The sequence below is a fragment of the Lacerta agilis genome, chromosome 8, assembly GCF_009819535.1.
Source record: "Lacerta agilis isolate rLacAgi1 chromosome 8, rLacAgi1.pri, whole genome shotgun sequence".
Lineage (NCBI taxonomy): Eukaryota > Metazoa > Chordata > Lepidosauria > Squamata > Lacertidae > Lacerta > Lacerta agilis.
Genome location: NC_046319.1, coordinates 5,106,781 through 5,124,762, shown reverse-complemented (window position 1 = coordinate 5,124,762; position 17,982 = coordinate 5,106,781). Strand labels below are relative to the sequence as shown.

The following is a 17,982-nucleotide window of genomic DNA, read 5'->3' as shown; positions in this document are numbered from 1 at the left end:
ATCTTAAAAGAACCAAACTGATTACCATCTGAGGACTTGTCTGTCTTACACATATCAGCTGATACCTGAAATGCTTACTCAAAAGTCAGTACCACTGAGATCAGTTAAGTGCAAACAAGATCACTGCCTTGAAAATCCCTTTCACCTAATGGAACCAAGGGAACTACAGGTCTGGGTGAGGCAAGCAAAGGATTTTCAAAAGAGGTTTCCAGACCCTTCACAAACTACAATTCTCACAATTTTTTGGAGTAAGCTATAAAACTGATATGATTCAGCCTGGAAAATCTAAACAGTCATCACAGTCAGGATGTTGGTTGTTTTGCTAATTTTGAACTGTTTGTGGAAAATAACATTAAAGAATTGGGTCATTTTTCTAAGAGAATATTTTTGCATCAGCAGGTAACTTGAAAAACAGGGAATATTATACCACAGGGTTGCATAATAGATATGGCAAACAGAACTTCCTCCAATTCAAAATTGGCTTAAATCTATGATAGCCTATCAAAAAGAGGGTGTGGGTGCACAAATAATGAAACTGGCCTAGAGAAACACATAGCATACTGCTGGGATGGTATTTACCTGGTTCCAACTGCTTGACCAGGATAGTGAACACTTTTGAATACAAGGGCAAATGCACCTTCCTTGTGGAAAAACAAACAAACACACACTTTACTTTTTCAGTTAACATCATTTAAATGTTTTAATTAAAATATTAATATGCAGCCTTTGGGAGAAAACTCTTTCAATGCAGCTTACAATACATTGCAGCTTAAGTCTCAGAAACAGTATCCTGAGAGACCAGGGAAACCACCTAAAATTACTAAAGTACAGGTGATACTCAAAAAATTGGAATATCGTGGAAAAGTTCATTTATTTCAGGAATTCAACTTAGAAGGTGAAACTAACATATGAGATAAGACTCATGACATGCAAAGCGAGAGATGTCAAGCCTTTATTTGTCATAATTGTGATGATTGTGGTGTAAAGCTGATGAAAACCCCAAATTCACAATCTCAGAAAATTAGAATATTAAATGAAATCATCAAAACAAGGATTGCAAATAGAACAATAGTGGACCTCTGAAAAGTAGAAGCATGCATAAGTACTCAGTACTTGGTTTGGGCCCCTTTTGCATCAATTACTGCCGCAATGTGGCCTGGCATGGATGCTATCAGGCTGTGGCACTGCTGAGGTGTTATGGAAGACCGGGATGCTTCATTAGTGGCCTTCAGCTCTTCTGCATTGCTCGGTCTCATATCTCTCATCTTTCTCTTGACAATGCCCCATAGATTCTCTATGGGGTTGAGGTCAGGTGAGTTTGCTGGCCAATCAAGCACAGTAATCCCATGGGCATTGAACCAGGTTTTGGTACTTTTGGCAGTGTGGGCGGGTGCCAAGTCCTGCTGGAAAATGAAGTCAGCATCCCCATAAAGTTCATCTGCGGAAGGAAGCATGAAATGCTCCAAAATCTCCTGGTAGACGGCTGCGTTGACCCCGGACTTAATAAAGCACAGTGGACCAACACCAGCAGATGACATGGCTCCCCAAATCAACACAGACTGTAGAAACTTCACACTGGACTTCAAGCATCTGGCATTGTGTGCCTCCCCATTCTTCCTCCACTCTGGGTCCTTGGTTTCCAAATGAGATGCAAAAGTTGCTCTCATCAGAAAAGAGGACTTGAGACCACTGAGCAACAGACCAGTTCTTTTTTTCTGTAGCCCAGGTAAGACGCTTCTGACGTTGTTTTTTGTTCAGGAATGGCTTGACAAGAGGAATACGACATCTGAAGCCCATCTCCAGGATCCGTCTGTGTGTGGTGGCTCTGGATGCACTAACTCCAGCCTCAGTCCACTCCTTGTGAAAGTCCCCAACACGTTTGAATGGTCCTTTCCTGATAATCCTCTCCAGGCTGTGGTCATCCCTGCTGCTTGTGCACCTTTTTCTTCCACATTTTCCCCTTCCGCATAACATTCCATTAATGTGCTTTGATACAGCACTTTGGGAACATCCAACTTCCGCAATTACCTTTTGAGGCTTTCCCTCCAAATGGAGGGTTTCAATGATGGTTTTCTGCACAGCTGTCAGGTCAGCAGCCTTCCCCATGATTGTGATTCCTACTGACCCAGACTGGGAGACCATATAAAGGCTCAGGAACCCTTTGCAGGTGTTATGGATTGAGTAGCTACTGCACCTTTTCACAATATTCAAATTTTCTGAGATTGTGAATTAGGGGTTTTCATCAGCTGTACGCCACAATCATCACAATTATGACAAATAAAGGCTTGACATCTCTCGCTCTGCATGTCATGAGTCTATCTCATATGTTAGTTTCACCTTCTAAGTTGAATTCCTGAAATAAATGAACTTTTCCACGATATTCTAATTTTTCGAGTATCACCTGTATCATCAAAGCCAACAGCAGAAGCAGACCAACCTTTTAGGGAAGCCATGAACAATTGGTTAATTCCAAAGCTGTGGGGCTGCCCCTCTGGCTTCCACTGCTTTTGGAGGCAGCAAATTAAAAGGGCCCCCACTGCTGACCTCAGAGCACCAGGAGCTTGGCACAAGTGAAGGCAACCCTTCAAATATATTGGACACTTCAAGCCTTTAAAAGTCAGAATCAGCATTATAAATGCACTAGTAACCAGGTCAGCTGATACAGTAGGACTATCTCATGTTCCTACCACCCAGTTCCCAATAAAATTTGGGACACTGCATTCTGCACTGTCAAAAATTTCGAACCCATCTTTAAAAGGCAGCCCCAGGTACAGTGCACTGCAGTAGTCCAGTATGAATGTGACTGGCAAGAGCCAACCTCTCTTGCTGGGGAGACAGTCCCAGCTGGTAAAATGCACTTTGTGTCACCACTATTTTCTTGTTAGCATCAATGTCCAGGAGAATGCACTTGGTTCTTCAGGGACAAAGTAGCCCATTCAGGACCAGCAGCCCAGCAAGCTTGGGAGCAGGCAATCTTTCTACCCAGCTCTGTCTTATCTGGATTTAATCTCAGATTGTTTGCCCTCACCCACCCAGGACCACCTTCAGGATTTCAACAGGGATGAGAAGTTGGAAACAAGAGAAGGAGCTGTGTGTCACAGATGGCAACACCTCAAGCCAAATTGCCAGATAACTGATTGGAATCTGCTTGGCCACAGTGAGAACAGGATGTTGGACTAGATGGGCCACTGGCCTGATCCAGCAGGCTTTTCTTGTGTCCTTACGTATTTCTCCTGGAAGTTTCATGCAGACGTTAAAAAGCATGTGGAGGGGGCAGGTTAGACTCTTGTGGTGCAGTATAAGTCAATGGCCATAGGAGAAAGCAGAACTCCTTCAACACAACCTTAATTGTTCCACAAGAAAAGACTCCCAAGACCAATCTGAATGATCAGGATTTCAACACTGTGGCTGACTGTAACAAAAGCTGCTGAGAGGTATCATCATCACCATCATCATCATCATCATCCCTAGTCTGAGAATCACAGGATAGTCTCTCAATTAGTCAATTAACTTACATCTAGTTTGGTAAAAGCTATGAACTGCAAGAGAAAGCAGACTAAGTAATTCCTGAAGCCTCACCATGAAACATATTAAAAGGTCTGGCAAAACCTAAGAATTGTACATTGTCTCCTATGGGTGATAATTGCTTTATGAAGAAATGTAGAATTACCAGCTGTTGGATGACCCTTTCTACCAATGTGGTGTAGCTAATATCGTCACTTTCACGGTTGTCATACATGTACTTGACAAGTTTAGCAATTGTCTCGGTGTCAGTCTCAGACTCAAATTCATAACCTTTGCTTTCCTGAAAAAAACATTTAAAAAGTATGACTTGTGTTAGTCGAAACAATGGAAATATGGAATACCGTATTGCACATGTGGGCTGGACAAAAGAATATCTACTACACACTATTTTTGTATCATAGCAACCATATTCTAAAAATATTGCACAGGCTGCTCCTGTTTCTTACAACTGCTCTACTTTCATTCATTAATTTCAAGTCCTCCTGCTCAGAGAAAGAATCAAATAGAATAGATAAAGGAATGCAGAAGCAAAACAACCATGTCTTGATGGGCATGGTTCCAGCTCACTGCTGCGCTCCTGCAGAAAGCAGAGCAGATGCTAACCACAAAATGCAACCAAGCTAGCACGGAACCCAATGGCAAAGTTCTCAAAGGCCAGAATGGGCCGCGATTCAATTTTTGTTGGTTAGGGAGGGGAAGATTGGCAATAGCATTCTAGAGCAGCTGATAATGTATCTGGTGCCACATATGACCGTAAACAATTAGGTTAATAACCCCACGACCTCTTTTTGCAAAGAAAAATTCCAGAGGGGGTTGCTGTGTTGTCTGTGGCTGCAAACAACAGAAAAAGTATTGCGGCACCTTGAAGACTATTCCTGGAAATATATTCATCTGCTCCTTAGATTTCTTAATTCTACTACTTCATCTGAAGTCAATACAATACCATTAACCTAATAGACACACGATGACATTACACACTTAAGCCTGAAAGAAATTAGAAGCAAGATAAAATTATCCAGCTTTGGTAAGATTGTAATATTCATTATTATATAACGCCACTAATGTTCATGGGAGAAGGCCCATAAACGCAGTGACAAGAGTGCATGCTTTGATTGCAGAAGGTCCCAGATGCAATCTGCAGGCAGGGAAGGAAAGACCCTGGAGAGCTGCTACCAATGCTGGCTGGGGCTGTTGAGAGTTATGGTTATACAGTGGTACCTCTGGTTACGTACTTAATTTGTTCCGGAGGTCCGTTCTTAACCTGAAACTGTTCTTAACCTGAAGCACCACTTTAGCTAATGGGACCTCCCGCTGCCGCTGCGCCGCCACAGCACGATTTCTGTTCTTATCCTGAAGCAAAGTTCTTAACCTGAAGCGTTATTTCTGGGTTAGCGGAGTCTGTAACCTGAAGCGTATGTAACCTGAGGTACCACTGTAGTCCAAAACACCTGGAGGGCATCAGTTTGGGGAAGCCTGGTGCAGACAGTACAGCATGAGATGAAGCAACAACCTGAATTGAGATAAGGTGCCTTCCTGCATCCCTAAGGCACTTCACAGGGTGACATAGAAGATACCTATCAGCCCAGGGCAACATACAATCTAACCACTCCTTAAAGTTAGAGCATGAGCTGATGTAATAAATACTTTAAAGGCATCTAAAGTGTCTCCCTTCTCAGCATCCGAAGAATGCTGGCATAATTTGTGAACAAAACTACCAGGCCCAAGTGATTCTTTCCTACGATCCAAACACAAGCAGATTCAGACTTCCCACTTTGTTTAAACTCACAGCACAGCACAGCACAGCACAAGGAGCTTCACTTACCAAAAACTTCTTCAGGTCTTTGTAGTTTGTAATAATGCCATTGTGGATAACAATAAATTCTGAAACACAGGGGGAGAAAACACTTTAGTAGCTATGATCATAAAACAGCCCGCAAAAATAGGGAGGCATTCCAAGAGAAAAGAGAGGTGCCAAGCACCTTGTTCAAAGGCAAAAGCCTGAAACAGAAACTAGGATTCCCAAAGCCAAGCCAACCACAAGCACATGATAGATGGATGATCAAATTTAATAAAGAAAGTACAATCCCTGCTTGGCTGCTTAAGTTAGAGTAGTTTAATGCCACCTGCTGCCTCCAACTGCAGTATTAATTTACTTTATCCCAGAACCATTTACAGTTCAATCTCCTAATGTAAGAGAGAATGTAGGCCATCTTCCATGTGGGCCATTACCCAAAATTGTTTTCTGTACTAAACACACCAGGAATGATAGTTGCCTATGCTAAACAGGATGTATCAACAAAGTACAAGGTAGCTAGCTGGCAGCTCAATTTCAGCCCCAAGGAGCCTTTAGAATTAAGACATTTAACAGATTAAACGAACCCATACAACAGATTAATGGGAATTATAACCCATGCTTGTAACCCATGTATTTTAACCTTAGTGCAATACTAACAGAAGGGCTTTATAGCAGTCGTTACAGTGCCTCAGATCACAGATTTTTATCTAGAAACAATATAATAGGGAGTACTCAAATTTAACCTTTTCTGAAAATCTCTATAAGGTAATATATGATTTATTCTGTAATCCACGACTCACTTTTTTAAAAAGTTATTTTAAAATCATTATCATCTGTGAACATTCTGCATATTTAAAAGGAGTTGAGACTAGCCTTATTTTTAACTTGAAACAGTCTCTGACTATCTGCCTCCTACCACCTGGAAATAAAGGCTAAGACCACTAAGATTTACTTCTTACATGTCTTGCTACCTGGTACTTTGTTCAAGAAGATGAACACAGCTATCCAAGAAGGTTGCCTGCCTGACACTTTATCAACTCTGAACAGCCATCAGAAGCCTCTGCTAGGACAAAAGTCAAAGCGTCACTTCATCCCTCACACCCACCAAAAGGTAATGGCTGTGTCTTACCATTGTTTTTATCTGATCGCTGTGGGTGGCTGTTGACAGGACTGGGCTCGCCGTGGGTGGCCCATCTGGTATGGGCAATTCCAAGATGCACATCAAACTCAATGTCCAGGTCCATATCCTGTTGTTCTATGTAAAGTGGGGAAAAGTTCATTCATAAGAGGATCCCCAACTCTTACTGAATGGAGGGAAAGGTTTCAGCTGACATCACCCACTGGCTTCAGAAATGCAGCGTGAGGCTTTACGAAAAACACCAAGGCTTTCAGGCTACTCACTCATGAATGTGAGCTCTTTTCTAACATTTACAGATCTTTTGCATGTGTGAAGTGGTCCACTTCCACCAACACATAAATTATAGGTGGGGAAACTCTGGGCTAAAGGTCAAATGTGGCCCTTCAGACCTCTCCATCTGGCCCTGAGGAATCTCCCCAGGCCACCCTCCCCCCATACCAGCCATACTCCGCACCCTGCTAGAGTGTTTTTGCCTGGCTGAAATGTGTATCACACCTCTTGCTGATCTGCATGGCAGACAGAGAGGGGCATGAGTGTTTGTAGAAACCAGCCTCGTGAACAAAGGCAATGTTTAGATTCATTACTCTACCAACTTTTTCTTCTGGCCCTGCCCACCATTGGCATGTGGTCCCCTGGAAGGATGTCCAGAAGGGAATGTGGGACAAAAAACGTCAACCATCCCGACCTAAGTTCTGACTAAAGCCAGCCATCTCAGTCAGCAACATTTACGATAAAAGTAAGTCCACAATGCAGAGGTCCTCCACCATGCCTCTCTGAAAACAGCCATAGTTTAAAACAAAGTATTGTCCACAATATTAGCACACGTTGTTGCTTCCTAAATAGAGAGCATTGAACGGAACGCAAAACATGAGACGTTTGCTTCTCCATTGTTTACAGTTTTCCCACCCAGAGATCACACCAATTTAATACTTGCATTTTTCTAGTACATAGAAAGTTAAGAAAAGACCATCTTATTTTGTGGCTGTATCAATTTACCATGCTTAGAGCATCAACATTTGATTTAAACAATTCCTAAGACCAGCAGCTACAGAAATACATAACTGCTGTATAAACTAAATCATTGGCTGCAATATGAACAAGCATTCTACTCACACGTTCCATTTTAATTCTTTACTTTTGCCTTTACTGCAAATTCCCTAACAGCTGAACTATGATTTGCATGTGCCCTCCAATGCAGGACTGCAAACCAGCTTCCAACCATGGTTTGGTTTGTGATCCCAGTTTGGAGGGCAAGTCCAAACCATAGTTGGCCAGTTTAACAGCAAGTTCTGGTTTGTGCTAAAGAGGAAGCAACTTGCATTGGAGCACATAAGGCAGGCATAGGCAAACCCTGGCCCTCCAGATGTTTGGGACTACAACTCCCATCATCCCTAGCTAACAGGAAGAGTGGTCAGGGATGATGGGAATTGTAGTCCTAAACATCTGGAGGGCCAGAGTTTGCCTATGTCTGACATAATGTGAGGGAGGGGAACACGCATGAGGCCACTCAAGCAGCATCAAACCATGGTTTGGCGATGCATGTGAATAAATCCACCATTGGGAACTTCAGTAGTTTCTCACTTGGCAAAGGTGGTCTGGTTATCTGCTGTTATCAGTTTACAGGACACTAGTTTATCAGTAACAGACAAGAAAGGAGGTCTCACTCTGGAAGTGATGGACAAGACAATGCAGAGTGCGTGAATTCCACTATCTTGTAACCCCTTTTTCTTCATGCATACTCTCCGCTACCATTCTCCCTATTCATGCTGCCTCTACTATAACCAGAAAGAGAGAGAAAGGGTCTGTGTTCCAAAGGTGAGTCTAATTGGCCAAAGAATGACCCAACAACAAGGGATCATGCTATAATCTCTACATTTGCTCTCAACAGGCAAGGCAGATGTACAGGGAGGATTAGAAAATTTGATTTATCTGAGAACTGCATTATAGAAATAAATATATAGTTTATCACTTAGTATACCAATGAGCACAGCATGTGTTGGGAAGTGTTTTCAGTTTGCACCTAACAATACATTGAAAGGTTGCTGAATGGTATTGAGATCACGAACAAAGACCACCAAAGAGAAAAGGTGGATTGTGTAGGACTAGACTTACTGTTCACTTCTTCATCCAAAGCCTTCACTTTCCCCTTCTTTTTGATGAGTGCAATTTTGCCAGCATTGGCCTCCCAGTCTTTATCATTGCCTCCATCAATTCCAACTCCTAATACACAGAAAGCTTAAGGTGAATCACACACACCTCATTTGGCTTGAAATATTAATTGTTCTGCTTTCCAAGATCATTAACCTAACTTCCACAATCATTTTTCTACAGGCTAGAATAAAACTGCAGGGTTTCAGAACATACAGACCATTATGGCTGTACGTAATTACAAAAAAAGCCAGTGCAAGATTTAGAAACATAACATTGCCTAGGTGTTCCCTTTTAGCCATTGGCTGCATTGCTGGGACATTGAAGAATATCCAAGCATTCCAACTGCACAGGGTCAGTTATGTTAACCGTTAGACTCTTGTCAAACAATACAGCTCCTGTGAGGAAAAGGAGATTTCTTTCATTGGGAAAAGACATCTCAAAAAGCCTAGTGAGATTTAAACTTAATCCAAATACCTGGGCACATAACAGTTTGTGTCCAAGATATACAACTAAACATGTTAACTTGTTGCATGTGAACTGAAAGGTGGAATAAGTCACACCAAGCCTTGCTGCTTACACACTGCAGACCATGACTTTACTGGCAACCATATACCGGTACTTTTAAAACCATATCCACAGAAAATAAGTTTGAAAGACAAGGGTGAGCAGCTTACCAGCAGAGTCATATCCTCTGTACTCCAGTCGCTGAAGCCCTTTGATGAGGGTCTCCAGGATCTCCCGTCTTGTTCGGGGAACATGGTAGTTCAGGTAAGCAAAGATGCCTGCAAGTTTGATTAGAAATTAAAACAAAGACTATATACATGCAATACTGCATTTCACAACTATGAACTGAAACAGTGCTTGTGTAGGATTTCTATTAGCACAGCCCCCAAAGTGTTGTCAATAAACTCATTTTTATAAAACATTGCAAGCCACAGGAAGAAAAAGCACCATACTTTTTTTTGCTACATTTCTCCCAAGCAGTATTATATATATATAATATATATATATTGTACATACAGTGGTACCTCTGGTTACGTACTTAATTCGTTAAGAAACTGTTCTTAACCTGAAGCACCGCTTTAGCTAACGGGGCCTCCCGCTGCCGCTGCACCGCCAGAGCACAATTTCTGTTCTTATCCTGAAGCAAAGTTCTTAACCTGAAGCGTTATTTCTGGGTTAGCGGAGTCTGTAACCTGAAGCATCTGTAACCTGAAGCGTATGTAACCCGAGGTACCACTGTAAGCACAATTAAAATTGTAAGTAAAACAGAGAGTGTGTAAAAGCAACTGCAGGGATGAGAGAAGGATCCATTAAGATGGGGTTTCTTGAAGGAAGGATGGGATATAAATAAAATAAAAAATAAAATAAAAAACCATTAAAAAGTATAAAACATATTGTAGATGAGTGCAATGGATTGGCTCCACTCTGTGAACTCTAGAATGGAGTGCAAGGATGTAGGGCAAAGAATTTTGAGTTTGCAAAGTGCAGCCCTCCATTACAGCCATCCTTCCAAAACAAAAGACAAAAACCCTTCTTAGATTTGGTCCTAGAAAATCTAGCAGGCTTCTTATGGATTTTTTGAATTATCTCAGTAGCTCCGGATCACCTGATTTAGGCCTCATCTCTGCTACCATCTGCATGAGAAAAAAAAAGCCCCACATTCTGGGATTTTTACTTTTTAGACACTGTGGTATTCAGTGCTAGTTCAAATCAGAGTAAACCCAATGGGCCAGCCCCAAGCAATAACAAATCCATGGATCCCACAATTCCTGGGAAAGTCCATCATGTGCTCCAACTTCTCAAGCACAACAAATGAGTTGCCTTGTCACAATAATGACTTGCATGCTCAATATGTACTGCATTTGAGATTTATAAGGAAATCCCTTATAATCTCCATGCATGAACTCCCTCTGTAAAAGGGCACTGCCGTACTCGCACCTTCTTATAAAGTTGGCAAGGCACAAGAAACGGGGAGGAAGCCGGATGGGGAGCTTAAGTCACGATATTCCAGTTTATCAAGATTTCAGACAGGTTGCAAACTCCCAGTGGCTACAAGGAAGTGTTCAATTTCATTATAGCCAACAACATTATAAATTACGAACACTTCACTGCAGTAAAGCATTCCAACTCGAGAGAAGAACTTTGGGAACACCGCCCCCCAATATAACTAAGAAAAAACAAAGAAGAGACTGATTAACTCTTGGAAGAACCACGTGAACAATGGAGTGCTAACCCCACTTCTCTCCAACCCCACTACCTGCCCAACAACACACAACTGGCACAGTTGATCTTGCTGAAAGTCTGCCTATCCCACCAGTTGCTCTTCTCCTTAGACATGCTCCAATATTGAAAGTCAGATGCAAGAAAAATGCATGAACTGGAGGGATGTAAGCAATGGAGAGAGACCCCACTACTCCCACCCCTTTCTACATAACTGGACTGGAGGACATCTGGGTTTAAACAGAGCTCTGCTGTCCTCACAACTAGACTGAGTCTCAAAATTCTCATTCTTGCCTGGGCTAATCCTTACAGTGACCACCCCCAGCAGCAACCGTTCACATTTCTTTCCAATTATAACCCTTACCTCTCAAAAAGGTACACAGCTGGCACACAAAAAAAACTCTCCTAGAATGACCAAGGGAGCAGATCTCTTTTGGAAAGGCATTGCAAAGATAGGGGGCCACCACCGACAAGACTGTCTGCTTCAAGCAGCAGCCAATCTTGCCTCAGGAAAAGGGTCCACTTTCTTGCTTAACACTTCACTGGCTCCCTGGCTCAGTCCTGCCATCATTCAAGGCTGCTTCAGTATTCATATTACTCACATTAAGTCAGAAGCATGTGAACAGGGAGCTTGCGGTGGGTCAGCAAGACCATGTTGGCAAACGCTGCTCATTTAGTTGTAGCCAAAGATCTGCCCCACATAGCACTAGCAGCCTGTTACCATGGTGTGCTTTCAGTTCACCAGACACCCTCATCCCTTTCCTCTTCCTCTTCCTTATGGTCCCTCATCTAGGGACAAATGTTGACCTATGATCTACCAGCAAACATATCTTTGGCTCTGGTGAGAGCATGGAATCAGAGAGAGAGACACACACTCCACTCACACCATGCCTGAATAGCCAGCCTTATACCGCAAGCCTTGGAGACACCCAAAAAGCCGTGGGATTTCCTAGTTACTAAGGCAAGCCAACACTGGTTGACCCCAGGGGAAAAGAAGCACATTCCACAGATGTACTGTTCAGGGCTAGGCAATATATTGATATATTGTTCAAAACTGGTTTGAAGCCCCTATTGTGCTATTGGTTTCATAATTTTGGCCAGATATTGCAAATAATTCTGATGCATGGCTTTTTTCATTTTGGCCAATCTCAAAAACGAAAGACGCTTTTAAGCTATTTTTAAGGAAATTCGCCAACATCTACACTTCCAACATGGGTTGCCATACGTCCGGAGTTTCCCTGACATTTCAGCGCTTTGTACTCAGACACTGTTTCCGAAGACCAAATGGCCAGCTATGTCTGTGAAACTTTGAACGTATGGCAATCCTACCTTATCCCTTGCTCCCTCCAAGTGTACAAGCACCACACTGATTTTAAGGTGTGCTGCTATCACATATTTTTAACAACTAATCATACACAGCACACTCCCAAGACCACTTCCTCATTTGCATGAGTTGAAAAGAAGAAAGGCAGTAAAACGTTACAGTGAAATAAATTTACTCATTCAGCTCATAAAGAAGATCATAGTCCATAGGAGGAAATGTTCTTTTTGAAAATTCTGTGATGACAGGGTTGAAAATAAGTTCCCAAGAAGAATTGTTATTAGCTCATCTAGAGAGGCACCTAAAAGGGGCAGATGGGAAGAAGAATCACCAACTTTTGGCAGCTCAAAGCTCTCTACCTTATTCTGGAAGCAAATATAATTTGTCACCTAAAGCACAGTAATATATTACAAAATTACAAGGATCGGTGCCCAACCTCCTAGCAGCTATTTCACATGGCTGTCACATCCTATATTTCAAATATGTTTTCCTTTGTAGGTTTTCCAATAGGTCACTTCTGTAAGGCTAGATATTTGTGCTAATAATTACTACTGGCGGTGCAGCTGCTCCCTAAGTTTCAAACACTAGGAAAGCATAGACACATGCAGTCAGCAGAATGCAAGGCTAGCACAAGGCTGCCCTTGGGGGTCTCCAGACACGGCCCCACTCAGAGCTGCCTAAAGGGCAGTTTGCAACTCCAAAACTTGCCTGGGGGCAACTGTGATTCACCACAGATAAAACAGAAAATTGTATAGCTAAACTTCAGACCATAGCCCGTCAACACCAACTGGCCATGGTCTCTGCAGCATTGCTGGGAGGAGTCTTCCCTAACCTACCTGGAGAGATGGTGGGGATCAAACCAGGGACCTTTGGCATGGAAAGCAGATGCTCTGCTACTGAGCTACCATCCTCCCTTTTAAAGTAGTTGATTTCCTGCTGTCCCTCTTCTGAGAGAGCCCAGTTAGAATTCACAAATTCAGCTGTGTTCAGCCATGTCCACTGCAAGTCAATACTGTACTTCAGAATTCAGATAAAAAATAGGGGGGTTTAAGAAGGGTTGTGTTTGTGTAACCTTAAAGTCAAAAGAATTCTATAGGCCTCCTTAGCTTGATATCAGCAAGAAATTGGAAGCTACCCAGAAGGAGGAAGAGCAGGTGCTTGTTTCACTCCTGGTGGCAACACCTGGCTATGAAACATGAGGGTTCAGGCTAGTGGGTTGAGACCAGAAACTTGATTGCAGCCCAGCCTAAACCAGATTGGTTCAGGTGCCACACTTCCTTTTGTACTTGTTTAAGGTATGGGTTAAGCTTTCTGGAAGAGGATAAAGAACAAAGCAGAATGATAGAATACAGGGGAAATTTCAAAGGGGAGGGGGAGAGAGAGACAGGAACAGAGAGAAGGTAAAGAATGACCACATGCAACAAAAATGTTTTAGTGGGCCCCATAGCTCATACTGGGGTTAAGAGGCACGGTGGAGAGAGATTCTTTGGATATGATAGTTGCTATGAGAGCACTTGCGCTGAAGGGCAGGATAAAAATTGCTGAAACAAATTAATGTCAACAGTAGAAATATTTATTTCACTGCAGATGTTAAACAGAGCACCAGTCACTACACTTAGTCAAACCAAATGGGTCAGAAATGAACACTGTGTGCTCTACTAGGGTGGACAATTTCACAGCAAGTCAGGTCCCAAATTAAAGTTGTACACTGAAAACCAGAACAAACTACCCATTTACAAAGAGCCAACAATCTCACTCTATTTTGCTGAACAGGAAAAAACTGCTCTGTCAGTTCAGGCATTTCTTATTTACCTAGAAGTCAATGCTTGGAATCTGCTCTTAGTCCTGTAGTCAACCCCCCCTCTCCCACCCCTGGCGATGTTAACCCACTAAGCTATGAATAACTATCAGATTTTGAAATTATTCCAGTTTGATGCTGCACCAGTTTAATTATTAAAAGAAAGTGATCTTGTAAGATTTGCTCCCATCCTTACCTCTGCAGCAAGTTTAAACCGGCTATAAGTTTCACATTCAACTATGAACAAGGTATATATATATATATCTGCTACACTGGTTTGTCTGGACATCTACATTCTACCTGGGCCATTAACAATAGATGAATTATACTTAGTCCATCGAAGAATAAGCAAGCGAGATACAGAAATGTCAGGGTAAAGATAAAACTGCAAGGGCAATAAACCCTACAATTTCAAACATGCAAGAGGAATAATCCCCTCAGAAATATGACCTGAAGAAAAGGCATTGGCTTTGTCAGTCTCCATCACTCTAAAGGCAAGAAATTCTGCTTTCTCATTTTGGAACAAGACATTCAAGAGTCTATAACTGTATTCAGAAATATTTTAAAGGATGTGTTTGTAGACAAAGAACAGATTATGCTATGCAATCTGAGAATCCCACACATTCCCAAGATTGAATTCACAGAAAGACTTGCACTGTGCTCACAGCAAACTATTTATAGCATAAATTGCCTCTTCTATTCTTAGCACTGCCCCATTTTCCATTTTCTGAGACAAATTTGCATAGCATTAAATGCACATGAGCAAACTGTGACTACAGCTCTTCTTCACTTTGCTCATCATGAGAAATTTCTCGTGAACCTGTGTCCCACATTTAAAAAAACCCCACACCAATACCTGAAGGTGACACAGAGTACAATAGAAATCCTTAGTGTTAAGAAAGCCGAAAGAATAGTTGATATATGGGGAAGGGCTCAGTGGCAGAGCATGTTCCATCTCCGACACCTTCCATGTGCTGCTGGAAAAGACTCCTGCTATAAACCCAGGTGAACCACTGCCAGATGGGCCCAATGGCCTGGGATTCAATAAGCACATATAGACCTATCCTACGTCTGCACACCAAGATAATACAAATGTTAATTGAGTGGTCAACCAGAAGGTCCTGGTTCACTAAGTGGCCTCAAGCAAACCAATTTTGCTTTTCTTCAGTGCCTAGTCCTTTGGAATACAGTAAGGGGATAATCATATTGATCAATTTAACATAGAAGGAATTTGTAAGGATGAGTGGGGTCATGTGTTTTGATTCAATTTATTTATTCCATAAAATTTATATACTGTTCAAAGCAGTTGATAAATGTATGCACATGAAGCATCCCAAACACAAAAAGAACTATATACATACAAACTTCCAATATTATTAAAATAATAATGAGACATTCTTATTAGGATCTCTAAATAAGTTAGGCAGGTGAAGATCAGGGAGCCTCATCTGTAGTTGTACCCTTTATGAAGAAGAAGAAGAAGAAGAAGAAGAAGAAGAGGAGGAGGAGGAGGAGGAGGAGGAGGAGGAGGAGGAAGAGGAGGAGGAGGAGGAGGAAGAAGAAGAAGAGTTTGGATTTGATGGATCAAGCCAATGGCCCATCCAATCCAACATCCTGTTCTCACAGTGGCCAACCAGATGCCGCCGGGAAACCAGCAAGCAGGAATGGAGCGCAAGAGGCCTCTCCTCTCCTGTGGTTTCCAGCAACTAGTCTTCAGAAGCACTGCTGCCTCTGACCATGAAGGCAGAGGCTAGCCATCCTGGCTAGCAGCCATTGATAGCCCTTTCTATCATTTGTCTAATCCTCTCTTAAAGCCATCCAAGTTGGTAGCCATCACTGCCTCCTGGAGGAGTGAGTTCCATGGTTTAACTATGTGCCGCATAGTGGCACATCACCACCAGAGATATGTGCCTATCATCTCCTCTTTATACTTGTACTGTATTATGTCATTTTTGCTGCGCTCTGCACTATTTCTTTTCTTTCTTTCTTTTTGGTATTTTAAATATGTATTTCATGGTAGTCATCTCACAACATTTTTAAAAAGGAAAAAGCTGCAAAATATTTTTTCCCCATTTAATCTCTTATTAGCAATGATCCTATTAATGATGATGCCTCTGGAATTGATCCAAACACCCCTTGCCTTTTGCCTACATAAGAGGACTCTCTTTTCTTCTCCCACGTCCCCTCTTCTTCTGTGCCACATTAGAAGCCGCTTTTGAAACTCAATAAAGTTTAAACAGCACCTTTCAACACATCAAAAGGATGTGCTTGTAGGCCATGTGCAAACACAACGTCAAATGGGGATTAAATGAAATATAAAATCTTTCTGGAACCACTGTAAACAGCTCAGTGCGCAAAACAAACACCACGTAAAGAGTAAAAACCTACATGCAAGCCAGAGATATGGAAGCAGCCCTTCCACCTACCAACAGCAACGCTGCTGGCAAACCCTAGCTTCAGTACAAGTTGCTAGAAAGGCAGACAGCCCTGAAGTTGGTGTGGAGAAGCTCCTGAATAGGCAAATCTGCTTTTCTACCTGTCTACTTCTCTCACACACACCTATGCTGTTCCTCTACTGCACGGATGGCTGCCACTCCTTCCCATCCCTTGTTCCCCTTTATATTTCTAGGAGGTTAACCTATTGCCATATTGTTTTATTTAGCCACCCTAAGCTTAACGGAAAACGAAGTTGAAAATATCTCCCTGCTGAATTCTGCCAATTCACCCCCTACCTTATCATCAGCAATCTACACCCGCTTTCCCAATACAGTATCACACAGTCGTCTCCTCTCACGCTAATTTCCCCACAAGCCTCACTTGCGCCACTCCCTCAAGACATTTGTCCCCCTTCAATTTAGCACCTGCATAAGATTTAGGCTGTAAGCTCCTTGGGGCAGAGACCTGTGTTTTGCTTATGCTACTGGTCTTCAAAGCACTACAGACCCTGATGCCACTTTATAACTACTACTACTACTACTACTACTACTACAGTACTGGATCACTATTGTTAAACCAGTTGTAGAGCTTCCCCCTTCAATATTTCCCTGATTTTGCTTTATTAGGTTTCCTAAATGTTCCGCAATGTTCAAACATGGGGTTGCCTGTAAACAAACCATATCTCTCTCACCCACCTGATTTCCACCTGCACATTCACACCGTCCCCACTAACCTCCTATTATCTCCCTTCTGAACCACCCTGAAGGCGAAGGCACTCTGCACATGCTCAAGAGAGCCAGCGTCGGACTTTTGACAAGGGAGGGGAAGGCTGGGCTAAGCCCCCGGGTCTTTCCCGAGGCCCTCTATACAGTGATGGTGAAAGAGTTGGAGGAGGAAAGCAAATGAGGTGGAGGAGGAAGCAGCTGGGGGAGGGGGGCAAGAAGAGAAAGAGAGGCAGGTGCTGCCGTCCCCCCTCCCTCAGAGGCACTCTGCACATGGGCTGAGGAAAGGCTACTGCATGCACGACCGTAGAGCACGAATGGGCCCGAGGGTCATCTAGCCCAACCCGCTGCCGTTTGCCCTGAGGGAAGCGGGCAAACCTTTCGAGAGGAGCCGCCTCAGCATCGCCCACCTCGCCAGCCTCCATCCCTCCCCGCCGTCCGCCTTTCCCTCGCTCCTTCCTTCCCTCCTTCTCTCCCTCCTTCCTCACCGCACATGGTGGCGCCTAAGGAGACCGAGCAGGGCGGCTGTGAGGCGCGGAGGACGAGGCGGCGGCGGAGGCTGGACAGGCGCTTCCTCGCTGACGGGCCGGCGGGGACTGGCGGGTGAGGAGGCGGCGGCGGCGGTGGCAACGGCGTCGTCTCCTCCTCCTCCCCCTCCTCCTCCCGCGGACAGGGGAGCGGCGGGCGAGGGGCGCAGGCTCCCTGCCTGGCCCGCGATTGGGCCCGGCTCGGCCTAGCGGGGCCGGCTCCTCCTCCGCCTCACGAGGCCTCCGGGCTGCCGTGTCACTCGGGGCGACGTGGCAGCCGGATCAGTATCCGCCTCAGGTGGAGGAGAGGGAGCTTCGCAAGCCGGAAGGGCCGCGCTCGGGCGGG

General features: G+C 43.5%; 1 protein-coding gene across 4 annotated transcripts in view; it reads right to left on the bottom strand.

Moving 5' to 3' along the window:
• GFPT1 (glutamine--fructose-6-phosphate transaminase 1) overlaps positions 1–17,637 on the bottom strand; it is a 41,688-nt gene extending 24,051 nt beyond the window's left edge. For all 4 annotated transcript variants that reach the window (XM_033159159.1, XM_033159161.1, XM_033159160.1 and 1 more), the window contains exons 1-7: positions 17,598–17,637; positions 9,284–9,391; positions 8,571–8,678; positions 6,450–6,575; positions 5,348–5,406; positions 3,671–3,805; positions 580–641 (exon numbers count right to left, since the gene is read on the bottom strand). In XM_033159159.1, the coding sequence (XP_033015050.1) occupies positions 580–641; positions 3,671–3,805; positions 5,348–5,406; positions 6,450–6,575; positions 8,571–8,678; positions 9,284–9,391; positions 17,598–17,604 (605 nt within the window). In that variant the 5' untranslated portion in view covers positions 17,605–17,637. The remainder of the gene's footprint in view (positions 1–579; positions 642–3,670; positions 3,806–5,347; positions 5,407–6,449; positions 6,576–8,570; positions 8,679–9,283; positions 9,392–17,597) is intronic.
• Between the last annotated feature and the right edge of the window lie 345 nt (positions 17,638–17,982).